Raw genomic sequence first — 18,061 nt, 5'->3', positions numbered from 1 at the left:
CCCCCGCGCTCCAGAAAGCGCTCCGGCCGCCGCGCTGAGTTGTGGCTGACACTGCGCATGCGTCCCATGGCCCCGCCCTCTCCTACTCCACAGGCGCCCGGCCCGCACCGCGCAGGCTCAGCACACACCCCGCCTCAGAGCCTGAATCACCGGCAAAGAGTGAGTTTTATCAGGGGTTTTTTATATATAGCGGAGAGAAGCGCGGGCGGGGAGATAAATAAAAAGAAAATACAAACCGGACTGTCCCAGCACCCTCCCGGCACCGAGTGGAGCAGATTGAGTGGCCGCAGCCCCTTGTCTTCTGCAGGGAGCCGGACTGGGGCACATCATCAACTCCATGGCGGTGACTGACGGGAGCTCCGACCAATAGGGAGAGAGCGGGCGGAGCTTGGCGGCGGGTCCTCGAACCAATCGGGGTGTCCGAGGGGTGGGGACTTCCGCCGCCTGCTTCTCCCGCTGCTGAGACAAGTGGAATGCAGCAGAAGGCGCTCTTCTGAGTTTGGGACTCAGGCATGTTAGTGGAGCAGTGCAGAGGGAACTTTACTCTGCACTGGAGGGGCAGCACAGAGTTTTAGACTCGAGTCTCTGGAGTGGGACTTCAACCCACAATCTTCTGACTCAGAGGCGAGAGTGCTGCTGCCTGAGCCACGACTGACACTGTGTATCTAACCCGTGCTGTACATGCCCTGGGAGTGTTTGATGGGACAGTGTAGAGGGAGCTTTACTCTGTATCTAACCCGTGCTGTACCTGCCCTGGGAGTGTTTGATGGGACAGTGCAGAGGGAGCTTTACTCTGTATCTAACCCGTGCTGTACCTGCCCTGGGAGTGTTTGATGAGACAGTGTAGAAGGAGCTTTACTCTGTATCTAACCCGTGCTGTACCTGCCATGGAAGAACTACGTGAGACTCTAGAACTGATATAAATTATCTTTACTGACATTCAGACATGACTGTTTCACCCGATAACAAAGTGATACAACCTTATTCTGGGGTGCACCACTCAGAACCGAGAGTGATCAGGACCATGTTCTGGGAGAGTCTAACCACCTCTGCTTGACATTCAAGGGCAATAGCATCGCCGAATCCCCCACCATCCTGGGGGTCACCATTGACCAGAAACTTAACTGGACCATCCACATAAATACAGTGGCAACAAGAGCAGGATATGCTGCTGGGGTTTGATGAAGTTGGCTCGTGGAGCATAAACACCAGCATGGACCTGTTGGGCCGAATGGCCCCTCTCTGTGCTGTACACTCGATGTAGCAGTCAGGAAATGGGATTGCTCGGACCTGTCCATTCACCTCCTCCTGAAGCCCTGCCGAATGGCCCCTCTCTGGGCTGTACACTCGATGTAGCAGTCAGGAAATGGGATTGCTCGGACCTGTCCATTCACCTCCTCCTGAAGCCCTGCTGAATGGTCTCTCCTCAGTGCGATAGTGTTCCTGCGAGCTTTTAAATCTCTTCCCACAGTCAGAACATTTTACAGGGTCTCAGTGGTAACTCGCAGCTCTCTAAATAGGTTGGACTGTTGTGGAGTATTTTAAACCAACACTCGACACAAGGTTTTAGGTCAATAGTCAAGTTGTCTTTATTACACCGGTGGGGAAACAGTCTGCTCTGTCTTAGCCAGACTTCTCCAAATTGGTACAGCAAACACGACATTTTTATACATTAAATACACATGTCATTCCTGCCACCTGATTGGACCTTGGCCCGTGTTGTATCCGTGTGTTAATAGAGACACGGAAGGCAGGAGTAGGTTTCACAGGTGTTTACTGAACAACGTTTGGAGGTGAACTAAAAGATACAGAACACTATACAGGCTTATATAGCTCGAGTGGCCATTACCAGCATTACAGTACACAGGGGCTCTTAAAGGCACATACACCACAATTCCTCCCCTTTTAGACAACCAGCACATAACATTTGAAGTAATTGTTATTTAACATGTTTACAAGAACAATAATATACATATTGCTGCAGTTAATCAATTATAAGTCAGTCTCTCTGGAGGCTTCCTGACTCGGTCCGGATAACGCCTCGGTGGTGTAGTAGTTTTCGGTGGTGTAGTAGGTTCTTTTGGCAAGGTTGATTCGGCTGGAATGCCAGTGTCGGGTTCATCTGGTTCTGGCATCACTGGATCGGAGGTAGATACTATGGGTATCTCTGCTTCATCATCAGGTGTATAGAGTTGTGGTGTAGGTTGTCCCTTTTCGGATGACTCTATGATCTGATCAGCATGGCGCCTTATTATGCTTTCTCCAATGTCCACTGTATACATCAGTGGTCCTAGTCGTGTGCAAATAGTTCCAGGCTGCCATTTCTCGGTACGGTAGTCCCGGGCCAAAACTTGTTGACCTATCTGGAAGGTTCTAGTTGGCCTTTCATTCATGCCTTGAAATTGCCAGTTCTCTACGTCCCTTCTGATGTTTGGCTTGATCAAATCCAGCCGGCATCTTAGTCTTCTGTTGAAAAACATCATGGCGGGAGTCTGGTTTGTAACCATATGGGTTGAATTCCTGTATGCAAACAAGAAGTTATCTACCTTATGCTGTAGATTTATGTCTTCATTACCCATGGCTTTTATGGCCTTCTTGAAGGTCTGGACAAACCTTTCAGCCAATCCATTGGTGGCGGGATGGTATGGGGCGGACGCGTAGTGCTTAACCCCATTGTTTTTTAAGAACTTCCTGAATTCTTTGGACACAAATTGTGGTCCATTATCAGAACAGATCTGTTCAGGCAGCCCATTCCTGGCAAATATGGTCCTTAATACTGTGATGGTTTTTTCCGTGGTGGTGGAGGACATCTTTATTACCTCTGGCCACTTGGAGTGTGCATCAACCGCGATTAAGAACATTGAGTCCATAAATGGACCAGCAAAGTCGATGTGTACCCTTTGCCATGGAGATGAGGGCCACTCCCATGGATGTAGAGGGGCTTGTGGTGGGGCGTTTTGGACCTTCTGGCATCCTAGACAGCCCTTGGTCAGTTCTTCAATGTCTCCATCGATACCTGGCCACCACACAAATGCTCTGGCTAGGTTCTTCATTTTCACTCCACCCAGATGCCCCTCGTGAAGCTCCTTTAGCACTTTATCCTGGAGTTTGGGTGGAATCACCACTCTGGATCCACACATCAAGGTTCCTCGGCACACTGACAGCTGTTCCCTTCTTTGCGAGAATGCTGGCAACAGTGGTTCACCATGTGCTGGCCATCCCTTCACCGTTAAATCGTAGACTCGTGAGAGAGTCGGGTCATTTCTCGTTTCCTTTTCAATGGCAGAATTTGTTACTGGTAGACATTCTACTATGGTAGAGTGGAACATTTCCACTGGGTCCACTCTAGGTGCCTCTTCTACCGTTGGCAATGGTAGACGCGATAAACCGTCAGAATGCAAAGGATCAAAACAGCATGGAAATGCTATGTCATATTGGTGTGCCCCTAGGAAAAGGGACCACCTCTGTAGCCTTTGTGCTGTCATAATGGGAACGCCCTTTTTAGGGATGAATATGGAGACGAGGGGTTGATGGTCAGTCAACAAGGTAAATTTTTGTCCGTGTAGGTAATGGTTGAATTTCTTCACTCCCCATACCAGGCTGAGTGCTTCCCTGTCGATCTGGGCATAGTTACGCTCAGCTGAGTTCAATGAGCGTGACGCAAAAGCTATCGGCCGTTCTGAGCCATCAGGGAATCTATGTAATAATACCGCTCCTACGCCGTAAGGGGATGCATCGCACGCCAGTCTGATTGGCAGTGATGGGTTGTAATGAGCCAAAACTTCCTTGGACGTGATCAAGCCTTTACATTTATGGAAGGCACGTTTACAGTCCTCGCTCCATTCCCAAATTACTCCCGTTTGTAGCAGTTCGTTAAGAGGGTGCAGAGCAGTTGACAAGTTCGGTAAAAATTTATGGTAGTAATTTATCAATCCCAGGAACGACCTTAATTGTGAGACATTTTCAGGTGCTGGTGCTTTTATGACCGCTTCAATTTTCTCAGGGGACTTATGCAACCCTTCTTCGTTAATTATGTGGCCACAATATGATATTTGTTTCTGGAAAAATTCGCACTTGGGGCAGTTTGCTCATAGGCCCCGTTCTCTCAGCCTAGTGAGCACCTTCTCCAAATTGGCAAGGTGTTCGTTGTCGTTTTCTCCTGTTACAAGGATGTCGTCGAGGTAGCATTGAGTCCCAGGAATCCCTTGCAGGACTTGTTCCATAGCTCTTTGCCAGATAGCTGGAGCTGATGCTATTCCGAAAACCAGTCGATTGTACTGGTACAGGCCTTTGTGTGTGTTTATTGTGAGATACTTTTTAGAGGCCTCCTCAACCTCCATCTGTAGATATACCTGTGCCAAGTCAATTTTTGTGAAACGTTTCCCTCTGGATAGTGAGGCAAAAATATCTTCTATCCTCGGAAGAGGATACTGTACCGTGTGAAGGACTGGGTTTACAGTCACCTTGAAGTCCCCATAGATGCGATTTTTCTCTGTTCAGATTTATCATTATTTAACGTTTTCTTCATGACCGGGACGATGGGTGTTGCCCACTCGCTCCAATCTATCTTGGATAACACGCCTGTCTTTTCCAAATTCTCCAGCTCTGCCTCGACTGCTGGACGAATTGCGTATGGCACCGGCCTTGCCTTAAAAAACTTGGGAATTGCTGTATCTTCCACCTTTATTGAGGCGGTGACGCCTTTCAAGGTTCCTAGTTCCTGTTGGAACACTTCTTTGGTGTTAGCCAAGATGTCTTTTAATTGTTCAGGTATGATGTCATCATCATTTTTTTTCTTACTGGTCACCGTCGGTGCCTGAATGGAGTGCCAGTCCAAACGTATCTTCCTGATCCATTCACGTCCCAACAGCGGTGGGCCACTATCTTGCAGAACGTATAAATACAACTTCTGAATTTCCTTGCCGTTGTATACAACAGGCACCTTTATTTTCCCTTTTGGGTATACTTTCTGCCCCGTATATGTTTTCAAGATAATGGATGTGTCTTTCAAAGGTATATGCGGAAATAGGCGCTCGTAATCCCGTCGACTTATGACGGTTAGGGCTGATCCTGTATCTAGCTCCATTTTAACTAGGGACCCCGCTATCATGAGGGTAATCCAAATGGTCTGGTAATCTTCTTTGGCAATTACATTATGTAATTTGAGAGAGCTTAGTCTCTTGTTTCCGGAGTCGCTATTGCTCTTCTGGTCTTTGGAGCTACTGTCCGTCATAATTTGTACCTTTCTGTACTTTTCCTTATTGATTTTTTTTCTGTCGGTGGATTTTTTGTTTCCAGATCGGCATACACGTGTAATGTGTCCCATCTTTCCGCTTTGCCTGCATGCTTTGTCCTTGAACCAGCAGTCCCTCTGGTCATGGGTGGATCTGCCGCAGCGATAACATCTCTCAAAACCCCGTGTCATTTCATGGGTGCCGAAGTGCTGTGGCTTTTGCTGTATCTTTGCAGCTCCTCTTGCTGCTGCTTCGTATGATACAGCCACACTGAAAGCCCTGTCCAGTGTCAAAATCTTTCTCAGAAAGTAGCTTTTTTTGTGTTCCTTCACTTAGGAGACCGCAGACGACTTTGTCTCGTAGAGAATCTGCCAGTCCTGTCCCGAATTGGCAGTGTAGGGTATCAACAATCTCCTCAAAATTCTTGTCCATCGGTTTGGCTGGAGTGATTAAGTTTCGTAACAGCCCGTATGTCCTTGCGCCCATTAGATTTAGAAGTACCAATGCCTTATCATCTTTTATTTCATTCGCTGTGCAATATTTCTCCACTCTTTCCACATATGTGGTCCAATTCTCTATATCGTTATCGAAAGCATTAATATTGCCAGCCTTAGGCATCTTGAAAAAAAAAATGGCGCCTCCCGCGCTTTCCTGCAGAAAAAATGGTGCTTCCCGCGCTTTCCCGCCGCTGCTGCTGCTGACAACGCTGTTTTCCGCGGTTTTTATTTACAGGTGGAGACTCGTTCCCGCCGGACTCTCTGGGACTATTCCCTCCCTCTGCTTCTCCGAACGCCGACCTGCTTTGCAGCGCCGGCCGTCTCCCGAGTGCTCCCCCCCTCTGTCTGTGTTTGCCTCTGCCTTCGCTGCTCGGCCCCGCTGCAGAGCCAGCCGATGGAGCCCCAGCCCGCCGCCCAGGAAGGATTATTGCAGTACCTGCCAGCTCGGCTAGCTGGTGAAACCACAGCTTTTTTTCTCGTTTTTTTTTCTTGCTTTTCTTTGACTTTCGTCTGAGGAATCGATCTTCTTGAGGTGCTGCCGAATAGCAGGTAAGTCCGTTTCCACTTCGTCGCCACTGTTGTATCCGTGTGTTAATAGAGACACGGAAGGCAGGAGTAGGTTTCACAGGTGTTTATTGAACAAAGTCTGGAGGTGAACTAAAAGATACAAAACACTATACAGGCTTATATAGCCCGAGTGGTCATTACCGGCATTACAGTACACAGGGGCTCTTAAAGGCACATACACCACAGCCCGCATGCATCTTCACTGATTGGTTGCCTATGCCGCGTTACATTAAAGTACCGCCTTTATTATTGGCCGTTATCCCCCAAGCTGTTGTTGTACCTATGACCTTTATTTATGCCAAATGGGTCTCGTCAACATTGTACTTCTGACTCATTGTCCTCCTTTCCTGCCTCTCTAGGCCTCTTTCATTGTTTTACTTTCCTGCCAGAACAGAACTTACATCCTCTAGGCCTCTTCATGGTTCCATGTCCAGCTAGGTTATCTCAACTGTCAGTTCAGCAACTTAGAAAAAGCATACTACTGCAAAAGGCCTATTAGATTATTGTCTTTGTTACACCATTCAGTGAAACTGCCAGCGATGTCAGTTTAAGTCTTTCCCCACTGCAGGACGCTCAGTGAACGGCGACTGTCCGGTGTGAACTCGCTGGTGTCCGAGCAGGCTGGACGACTGAGTTTATCCCTTCCTTCACTGGGAGCAGGTGAATGGCCTCTCTCTACTTCAAAGTGACTGCTGTTTCAGTTGGCTGGAGAACTGAGTCAATCCCGTGCCGCCTATGCAGTCGGTGAACGGTCTCTCCCCGATGTGAACTCACTGGTGTATCAGCAGGAGGGTGGACTGAGCAAATCCCTTCCCACACACGGACCAGGTGAACGGTCTTTCCCCAGTGCGAACTCGCTGGTTTCTTCGCAGGAGGGTGGACCGAGCGAATCCCATCCCACACACGGAGCAGGTGAACGCCCTCTCCCCGGTGTGAACTTGCTCGTGTCTCAGCAGGACGGTGGACTGAGCGAATCTCTTCCCACACATGGAGCAGGTGAATGGCCTCCCCCAGTGTGAACTCGCTGGTGTCTCAGCAGATTGGATGACCAAGCGAATCCCTTACCACACACACAGCAGGTGAACGGCCTCGCGCCGGTGTGAACAGGCTGGTGTATCAGCAGGAGGGTGGACCGAGTGAATCCTTTCCCACACACGGAGCAGGTGAACGGACTCTCTCCAGTGTGAACCCGCTGGTGTATCAACAGGAGGGTGGACTATGTGAATCCCTTCCCACACATGGAGCAGGTGAATGGCCTCCCCCAGTGTGAACTCGCTGGTGTCTCAGCAGATTGGATGACCAAGCGAATCCCTTACCACACACAGAGCAGGTGAACGGCCTCTCGCCGGTGTGAACTCGCTGATGCATCAGCAGGAGGGTGGACCGAGCGAATCCCTTCCCACACACGGAGCAGGTGAACGGCCTCGCCCCGGTGTGAACTCGCTGATGCGTCAGCAGGTCCGCAGAGTTCACAAACCTCTTGTGACAGTGAGAGCAGCCGTATGGTCTCTCTCCAGTGTGCAGCCGCTGGTGCTTCATCAGGTACTGGGAGCATTTAAAGCTCTTCCCACAGTCTGAACATTTAAAGGGTCTCTCGTCAGAATGAACTCGCTGGTGTCTCAGCAGGTTGGACAAACATGTGAAGTCCTTCCTACACACGGGGCAGGTGAACGGCCTCTCCCTGGTGTGAACTCGCTGGTGTATCTGCAGGTTGGTCGACTGAGCGAATCCCTTCCCACACACGGGGCAGGTGAACGGTCTCTCCCCAGTGTGAACTCGCTGGTGTCTCCGCATGTGGGAGGACTGAGCGAATCCCTTCCCACACACTGGGCAGGTGAACGGCCTCTTCCCGGTGTGAACTCGCTGGTGTCTCCACAGGTGGGAGGACTGAGCAAATCCCTTCCCACACATGGGGCAGGTGAACGGCGTCTTCCCGGTGTGAACTCGCTGGTGGGTTCGCAAGCTGAATGAATGAGCGAATCCCTTCCCACACACGGAGCAGGTGAACGGCCTCTCCCCGGTGTGAACTCGTTGGTGTGTCCGCAGGTTGGAGGACTGAGCGAATCCCTCCCCACACACTGGGCAGGTGAACAGCGACTTCCCGGTGTGAACTCTCTGGTGGGTTTGCAGGTGGGAGGATTGAGCGAATCCCTTCCCACACACGGAGCAGGTGAATGGCCTCTCCCCGGTGTGAGCTCGCTGGTGTCTCAGCAGATTGGATGACCAAGCGAATCCCTTCCCACACACGGGGCAGGTGAACGGCCTCTCCCCGGTGTGAACTCGTTGGTGTGTCCGCAGGTTGGAGGACTGAGCGAATCCCTCCCCACACACTGGGCAGGTGAACAGCGACTTCCCGGTGTGAACTCTCTGGTGGGTTTGCAGGTGGGAGGATTGAGCGAATCCCTTCCCACACACGGAGCAGGTGAATGGCCTCTCCCCGGTGTGAGCTCGCTGGTGTCTCAGCAGATTGGATGACCAAGCGAATCCCTTCCCACACACGGGGCAGGTGAACGGCCTCTCCCCGGTGTGAGTTCGCCGATGAGCTTCCAGTGCATACGGGTGAAGGTATCCCTTCCCGCAGTCCTCGCATTTATGCAATCGGTTCCCACTGTGACTGCGCTCGTGGCTAGTCAGCTGGGCAAACCCCTTCCCACAGTCCTCACATTCATACCGTTTCTCTCCAGTGTGCCTGCCCTTGGGGCCCTCCAGGTCGGGCAATCGGCTGAATGTACGTCCACACATGGAACACGTGTGCACTTTTTCTGCACTGCGATCGCTGCTCTTTCCTTCCATGTGCAAAGGCCGATGATATTCAGGTCCTGATGAAGCCAGTGACTCTGTCAATCTTGATGTGATGTTTGGTCTGAGCTTCCTGTCTGTAAATGTTCCACTTCTAAAACCCTGTAAAAGGAGTTTAGAAAGGGGGTAAGAGGGAGAATGTTGCCTCATGTCTCCCTTTCCCAGCCCAGGGGCAGTGAAGCTGATTTTCAGGCCCCAGTTGCTGCACAGGTTGGTTGAAAGGATCAACAGTAATGGCGGCTGCAATCCCCACAAGACCCCATGCTCCAGAAAGCGCTCCGGCCGCCACGCTGAGTTGTGGCTGACCCCGCGCATGCGCCCCATGGCCCCGCCCTCTCCTGCTCCACAGGCGCCCAGCCCGCACCGCGCATGCTCAGCACACCCCCTGGGCCCCCGTCAATCATCCTCCCCCGTGCCTGCGCGCTGGGCCCGAGCTCCAGGCTGCCGCACGGGGCTTTCTTTGTAAAGTCGGTGTTGGTGAAGAGCCGCAATCAGTGAGGGAAAGTGAGTTTTCTCCCAGATCCGATTGAGATCAGAGGAGGGGAGAGAATAAAGGGAAATCCAAACCTGAGAGCCGGGTGGAAACTCCCTGGACACCGAATGGATTCAGCCGCGCCTGTCACGTGGGGTGGCGAGGGGGCAGAGTGAACCAGAGCACGTGACCAATAGGAAGAGGGCGTGCGGAGGTGGGCGGAGCTGACTGGCGGTGGGTCCTCCAATCAATGGCGGAGCTGCAAGGGTCGGGACATCCTCTCCAGCTCAGGTGTGCCGGGGCCGATTGTGACACAGAAACATAGAAGATAGGAGTAGGCCATTCGGCCCCTCGAGCCTGCTCCGCCATTCAATGAGATCATGGCTGATCATCCAAACCCAGTACCCTGTCCCTGCCTTCTCCCCATACCCCTTGATCCCTTTAGCCTTAAGAACTATATCTAACTCCTTCTTGAATATATTTAATGATTTGGCCTCAACTGCCTTCTGTGGTAGAGAATTCCACAGGTTCATCACTCTCTGGGTGAAGAAATTCTTCCTCATCTCAGTCCTAAATGGCTTACCCCGTTTCTTTAGACTGTGACCCCTGGTTCTGGACTCCCCGGCCATCGAGTACATCCTTCCTGCATCTAGTCTGTCTAGTCCTGTTAGAATTTTATAAGTTTCAATGAGATCCCCTCTCATTCTTCTAAACTCCAGCGAGTATAAGCCCAATCGACCCAATCTCTCCTCATACGTCATTCCTGCCATCCCAGGTATCAGTCTGGCGAATCTTCGCTGCACTCCCTCCATGGCAAGAACATCCTTCCTCAGATAAGGCGACCTAAACTGCACACAATACTCAAGGTGTGGTCTCGCCAAGGCCCTGTACAACTACAGCAAGACATCCTTGTTTCTGTACTCAAACCCTCTCGCTACGAAGGCCAACATACCATTTGCCTTCTTAACCGCCTGCTGCACCTGCATGCTTACCTTCAGCGACTGGTGCACAAGGACACCCAGGTCTCGTTGCACTTCCCCTTCTCCCAATCTATTGCCATTAAGATAGTAATCTGCCTTCCTGTTTTTGTCACCAAAGTGGATAACCTCGCATTTATCCACATTTTACTGCATCTGCCATGCTTCTGCCTAATCACCCAACCTGTCCAAATCATACTGGAGTTTCTCGGCATCCTCCTCACAGCACACACGCCCACCCAGCTTTGTGTCTTCTGTAAACTTGGAGATATTACATCTAGTTCTCTCGTCTAGATCATTTATATATATCGTGAATAGCTGGGGTCCAAGGACCGATCCCTGCGGTACCCCACTAGTCACTGCCTGCCACTCGGAAAAAGACCCGTTTATTCCAACTCTTTGCTTCCTGTCTGCCAACCAGTTCTCTATCAAAGTCAATTCCTTGCCCCCAATCCCATGTGCCTTAACTTTACACGCTAATCTCTTATGCGGGACCTTATCGAAAGCCTTCTGAAAGTCCAAATACACCACATCCACTGGTTCTCCCTTAGCTATTGTACCAGTTACATCCTCAAAAAATTCCAGTAGATTAGTCAAGCACGATTTACCTTTTGTAAATCCATGTTGACTTTGTCTGATTCTGTCACTGTTTTCCAAGTGCTCTGCTATTACATCTTTTATAATAGACTCTAGCATTTTCCCCACTACCGATGTCAGGCTTACCGGTCTATAATTCCCCATTTTCTCTCTACCACCTTTTTTGAATAGTGGGGTAACATTAGCTACCCTCCAATCCATGGGAACTGTTCCAGAGTCTATCGAAGGTGATGGTAAGCATGCAGGTGCAGCAGGCGGTTAAGAAGGCAAATCGTATGTTGGCCTTCATAGCGAAAGGATTCGAGTACAGGAGCAAGGATGTCTTGCTGCAGTTGTACAGGGCCTTGGTGAGACCACATCTTGAGTATTGTGTGCAGTTTTGGTCACCTTATCTGAGGAAGGCTCTGAGGGGATTAACACAATTGAAAGGAAGGATATTAGCTCTGATGATGAGGAATTTGTATGGGTAGAACTGACAAATACCAAGGGGCAGAAAACGTTAGTGGGAGTGGTATATAGACCTCCAAACAGTAATGCGGAGTTCGAGGATGGCATCAAACGGGAAATTAGAGACGCGTGCAATAAGGGCACAGCAGTTATCATGGGTGACCTTAATCTACATCTAGATTGGGCTAACCAAATTAGTAACAATACTGTGGCGGAGGAATTCCTGGACCAACATGTCGAGGAACCAACTAGAGATCAGGCCATCTTAGAATGGATATTATGTAATGAGAAAGGATTAATTAGCAATCTTGTTGTGCGAGGCCCCTTGGGTCGGAGCGATCATAATATGATCGAATCCTTCATTAAGATGGAGAGTGAAATAGTTGACTCAGAGACTCGGGTCCTGAATTTAAATAAAGGAGACTACAATGGTATGAGGTGCGAGTTGGGTAGGATTGATTGGGGAATGTCACTCAAAGGCTTGACGGTGGATAGGCAATGGCAAACATTCAAAGACTGCATGGATGAACTACAGAATTTGTTCATCCCAATTTGGCATAAAAATAAAACAAAAAGTTGACTCAGCCGTGGCTAACAAGGGAAATTAGGGATAGCATAAGATCCAAGGAGAGGACATATAAATTGGCCAGAAAAAGCAGTAAACCTGAGGATTGGGAGCAGTTTAGGATTCAGCAAAGGAGGACAAAGGGATTAATTAAAAGGCGGAAAATAGAGTGTGAGAGTAAGCTTGCAGGGAACATAAAAACTGACTGTAAAAGCTTTTATGGATATGTGAAGAGAAAAAGGTTGGTGAAGTCAAGCGTAGGTCCCTTGCGGTCAGGATCAGGGGAATTTATAATGGGGAACAAAGAAATGGAAGACCAATTAAATACATACTTAGGTTCTGTCTTCACAAAGGAGGACACAAATAACCTCCCAAAGATGTCGGGGAACATAGGGTCTAATGACAGGGAGGAACTGATAGAAATCAGTATTTGTAGGGAAATGGTGTCAGGGAAATTGATGGGATTGAGTGCTGATAAATCCCCAGGGCCTGATAATCTACATCCTGGGGTACTTAAGGAAGTAGCCCTAGAAATAGTAGATGCATTGCTGGTCATCTTCCAAAATTCGATAGACTCTGGAACAGTACCCATGGATTGGTGGGTAGCTAATGTTACCCCACTGTTCAAAAAGGGTGGTAGAGAGAAAACAGGGAATTACTGACATCGGTAGTGGGGAAAATGCTAGAGTCCAGTATAAAGAATGTAATAGCAGAGCACTTGGAAAAAAGTGACCGGATTGGACAAAGTCAACATGGATTTACAAAAGGTAAATCGTGCTCGACTAATCTACTGCAATTTTTTGAGGATGTAACTGGTAAAATAGATAAGGGAGAACCAGTGGATGTGGTGTATTTGGATTTTCAAAAGACTTTCAACAAGATCCCGCATAAGAGATTAGCATGTAAAATTCAGGCACATGGGATTGGGGGCAAGGAATTGACTTGGATAGAGAACTGGTTGGCAGACAGAAAGCAAAGAGTTGGAATATACGGCTCTTTTTCCGAGTGGCAGGCAGTGACTAGTGGGGTACTGCAGGGATCAGTCCTTGGACCCCAGTTATTCACAATATATATTAATGATCTGGACAAGGGAACTAGATGTAATATCTCCAAGTTTGCAGACGACACAAAGCTGGGTGGGCGTGTGTGCTGTGAGGAGGATACCGAGAAACTCCAGTATGATTTGGACAGGTTGGGTGATTGGGCAGAAGCATGGCAGATGCAATATAACGTGGATAAATGCGAGGTTATCCACTTTGGTGTCAAAAACAGGAAGGCAGATTATTATCTGAATGGCAATAGATTGGGAGAAGGGGAAGTGCAACGAGACCTGGGCGTCCTTGTGCACCAGTCGCTGAAAGTAAGCATGCAGGTGCAGCAGGCGGATAAGAAGGGAAATGGTATGTTGGCCTTCGTAGCGAGAGGGTTTGAGTACAGGAACAAGGATGTCTTGCTGCAGTTGTACAGGGCCTTGGTGAGACCACATCTGGAGTATTGCGTGCAGTTTTGGTCGCCTTATCTGAGGAAGGATGTTCTTGCCATGGAAGGAGTGCAACGAAGATTCACCAGGCTGATACCTGGGATGGCAGGAATGACGTATGAGGAGAGATTGGGTTGATTGGGCTTGTACTCGCTGGAGTTTAGAAGAATGAGAGGGGATCTCATCGAAACCTATAAAATTCTGACAGGTCTGGACAGACTAGATGCAGGAAGCATGTTCCCGATGGCGGGGGGAGTCCAGAACCAGGGGTCACAGTCTAAGAATAAGGGGTAAGCCATTTAGGACAGAGATGAGGAGGAATTTCTTCACCCAGAGAGTGGTGAACCTGTGGAACTCTCTACCACAGAGGGCAGTTGAGGCCAGTTCATTAAATATATTCAAAACATAGAAACATAGAAGATAGGAGCAGGTGTAGGCCATTCGGCCCTTCGAGCCTGCTCCGCCATTCAATGAGATCATGGCTGATCATCCAAATTCAGTACCCTGTCCCTGCCTTCTCCCCATATCCCTTGATCCCTTTAGCCTTAAGAAATATATCCAACTCCTTCTTGAATACATTTAATGAATTGGCCTCAACTGCCTTGTGTGGTAGAGAATTCCACAGGTTCACCACTCTCTGGGTGAAGAAATTCCTCCTCATCTCTAAGTCTAAGGATAAGGGGTAAGCCATTTAGGACAGAGGCCGTAGGCAGTAGGCCAATTCATTAAATATATTCCAGAAGGAGTTGTATATATTTCTTAAGGCTAAAGGGATCAAGGGATATCGGGAGAAAGCAGGGACAGAGTACTGAATTTGGATGATCAGCCATGATCTCATTGAATGGCGGAGCAGGCTCGAGGGGCCGAATTGCCGACTCCTGCTCCTATCTTCTATGTTGCTTCTTTGTTTAATCTGAAGAACACATGAGAGAGGGGGAGGGAGTCCCTTTAAATGTAGAGGGGGTGGGTGTCCCTTTAAATGTGCAGGGGGTGGGTGTCCCTTTAAAGGTGGAGGGGGTGGGTGTCCCTTTAAATGTGGAGGGGGTGGGTGTCCCTTTAAATGTGGAGGGGGTGGGTGTCCCTTTAAATGTGGAGAGGCGGGGCCGCGCATGCTCATTCAGCCCTCTCACCAGAACACCAGGCTGCCAGTGCGCCTGCGCGGGGCCTCCGGGGAGCAGACGGAAGACTGGGCCCGAGGAAGAGGCGGAATCAGCGGCCGGGGTAAAGTGTTGGGGAATCGATTTAAATCGAGCTGAGGGGGGGAGCGGAGAGCGAGATTGTAAAGTAAAATACGAGAAAAACCAAACCTGAGAGTTGGGCGGGCGGGACCTCCGCGGACGTGTCGGTGTGAGCCGGAGCAATGTGATTGTGACTGACGGGAGGGTTGAGCTGGGAGGACTGAACTGGGCGGCCTGGTCCTCCAACCATTGGCGGGGCGGGACCTTCCTCCCCGGCGCTGAGGCTAGGGCCCGATTGTGACGTCATCAGAGGATGAGGCCATTCAGGTGGAGGCAGGACCGGGCCTGTGACTGACGGGAGCTCTGACCAATAGGACGAGGGCTCAGATGGGAGGACTGAACTGGGATGCCTGGTCCTCCAACCAATGGCGGCGCGGTTAGGGGGCGGGACCTTGCTCTCCCAGCGCTGGTGCGTTGGGGCCCGATTGTGACGTCATCAGAGGATGAGGCCATTCAGGTGGAGGCTGGCCCGGGCCTGTGTCTGACGGGAGCTCTGACCAATAGGACGAGGGCTGAGGTGAGAGGACTGAACTGGGCGGCCTGCTCCTCCAACCAATGGCGGCGCCGCACTGTCGGAGGGGCAGTACTGAGGCAGTGCCGCACTGTCGGAGGGGCGGTACTGAGGGAGCGCCGCACTGTCGGAGGGGCAGCGCTGAGGGAGCACTGCACTGTCGGAGGGGCAGTACTGAGGGAGCGCTGCACTGTCGGAGGGGCAGTACTGAGGGAGCACTGCACTGTCGGAGGGGCAGTACTGAGGGAGCACCGCACTGTCGGAGGGGCAGTACTGAGGGAGCACCGCACTGTCGGAGGGGCAGTACTGAGGGAGCGCCGCACTGTCGGCGGGGCAGTACTGAGGAAGCGCCGCACTGTCGGTGGGGCAGTACTGAGGGAGCGCCTTCTTAACCGCCTGCTGCACCTACATGCTTACCTTCAGCGACTGGTGCACAAGGACACCCAGGTCTCGTTGCACTTCCCCTTCTCCCAATCTATTGCCATTCAGATAATAATCTGCCTTCCTGTTTTTGCCACCAAAGTGGATAACCTCACATTTATCCACGTTATATTGCATCTGCCATGCTTCTGCCCAATCACCCAACCTGTCCAAATCATCCTGGAGTTTCTCGGCATCCTCCTCACAGCACACACGCCCACCCAGCTTTGTGTCATCTGCAAATTTGGAGATATTACATCTAGTTCCCTTGTCTAGATCATTAATATATATTGTGAATAGCTGGGGTCCAAGGACCAATCCCTGCGGTACCCCACTAGTCACTGCCTGCCACTCGGAAAAAGACCCGTTTATTCCAACTCTTTGCTTTCTGTCTGCCAACCAGTTCTCTATCCAAGTCAATACCTTGCCCCCATTCCCATGTGCCTTAACTTTACACGCTAATCTCTTATGCGGGACCTTATCGAAAGCCTTCTGAAAGTCCAAATACACCACATCCACTGGTTCTCCCTTATCTATTTTACCAGTTACATCCTCATAAAATTCCAGTAGATTAGTCAAGCACGATTTACCTTTTGTAAATCCATGTTGACTTTGTCCGATCCTGTCACTGTTTCCAAAGTGCTCTTCTATTACGTCTTTTATAATGGACTCTAGCATTTTCCCCACTACCGATGTCTGTAATTCCCCGTTTTCTCTCTCACACCTTTTTTGAACAGTGGGGTAACATTAGCTACCCGCCAATCCATGGGTACTGTTCCAGAGTCTATCGAATTTTGGAAGATGACCAGCAATGCATCTACTATTTCTAGGGCCACTTCCTTAAGTACCCTAGGATGTAGATTATCTTCTATGTTTCTATGTATTCAATCTTTCCTTGCAGCTGAAATTCTCTAGTCCTGGCAACATCCTCGTAAATCTCCCGTCTCGAGCAGTCACATCTTTCCTGCAATGGGGCGAGCAGAACTGCACGCAGCACTCTAGCCGGTGGCCTAACTGGTGTTTTGTACAGTTGAAGCAGAACTTCCCTGCTCTTACGTGATGCAGAAAGAAAGAGGCACTGCCCCTTTAAATACCTGGGGACACCCATTCCCCTTTAAATGGCCAAGCAATTGTTTTTGTTGAAAAGGGGCCGCAGTCCCCTTTGACTCACCCCCACCCTCTCACCCACCACAAATACTCACAAGAGAGAGAGAGAGAGAGGAGGAAGAATGCTGGTCTTTGTCCCTTTAAAAGTGGCTGCCCACCAAAATGTTCACAGCACCAGGGCTCTTTGTTCTGGATAAAAATCGAAAAGAGAAAAGGTTCACTTATTTTTAAATGAATGCAGTTGATGAATAGCCTTGCAATAAAGGTAATGCAAAGGAATAAACACTCACAAGCTGGGTTTTTTCCACCCCCTCCTCCCCTTCCCTTTAACAGCTCCTGCAGACAATGAAAGCAGGAAAGCGGCCTGCAGCCCACCGAGGTCCCGCCCCCCTTCCTCCCGCGCCGCCATTGGTTGGAGGACCGTCGGCCAGCCCGGTCCTCCCAGCGTTTTCCGCGCTCCTGATTGGTGGGCGCCTCGCGTCAATCACAACCCCCCTCCGTTTACGCGCTGACGCCAGCACGCAACGCCCAGGTGTCGGTTGGATCGGCGCACGCCACCGCAAAGTAAAAAAAAGACACCCCACACAAATGAGGAAAAACAAAAATAATAATAATCGCACTTTAGAGGGGAGGAGGTTGGGCGAATTAATGAGTGTTTTCAATTTGTTTCGGAAATAAAAAAATATTTGAAAAGCTTCCCAACGGTGCGAGGCGCGCTGCGCATGCGCTCCAGCCAGCCTTTGTCTCCCCCACGTGGGCCCGGGGCCCGGACACGCCCACTTGCCTTCCCCTGTACCAATCACAGCGCGGGCAGGCGCAACACGAGGCTGCCAGTGCGCCTGCGCGGGGCCTCCGGGAAATAGACCGAAGGCCGGGCCCGGGGAAGAGGCGGAATCAGCGGCCGGGGTAAAGTCAAGTGCTGGGGGATCGATTTAAATCGAGGTGAGGTGAGGGAGGGGGAGCGGAGAGCGAGATTATAAAGTAAAATACGAGAAAAACCAAACCTGAGAGTCGGGCGGGCGGCACCTCCGCGGACGCCGAACGGAACGGATTGAACCGCGCGGGGTCGCGGAGTGAGCCGGAGCAATGGGATTCTGATTGACGGGAGCTCTGACCAATAGGAAGAGGGCTCAGCTGGGAGGACTGAACT

At 50.4% G+C, this 18,061-nt stretch overlaps 1 protein-coding gene across 1 annotated transcript; it reads right to left on the bottom strand.

Moving 5' to 3' along the window:
• Positions 1-7,306: 7,306 nt before the first annotated feature.
• On the bottom strand, positions 7,307-17,094 carry LOC147118273 (uncharacterized). Its single transcript, XM_085984351.1, has 2 exons — positions 17,007-17,094; positions 7,307-9,199 (listed from the first exon to the last, which is right to left on the bottom strand). Exon 2 carries the CDS (start codon positions 9,089-9,091, stop codon positions 7,499-7,501), a length of 1,593 nt encoding a protein of 530 aa, XP_085840477.1. The 5' UTR covers positions 9,092-9,199; positions 17,007-17,094; the 3' UTR covers positions 7,307-7,498.
• Positions 17,095-18,061: the final 967 nt, after the last annotated feature.

Source organism: Somniosus microcephalus, chromosome 4 (assembly GCF_052327205.1).
Source record: "Somniosus microcephalus isolate GS21.2 chromosome 4, FLI_Smic_1.0, whole genome shotgun sequence".
Lineage (NCBI taxonomy): Eukaryota > Metazoa > Chordata > Chondrichthyes > Squaliformes > Somniosidae > Somniosus > Somniosus microcephalus.
This window is presented reverse-complemented; position numbering and strand designations above follow the sequence as displayed.

Bases quoted from the DNA above. Each gene is read 5' to 3' on its own strand.
- LOC147118273 (XM_085984351.1), bottom strand. From the start codon at position 9,091: ATGGAAGGAAAGAGCAGCGATCGCAGTGCAGAAAAAGTGCACACGTGT.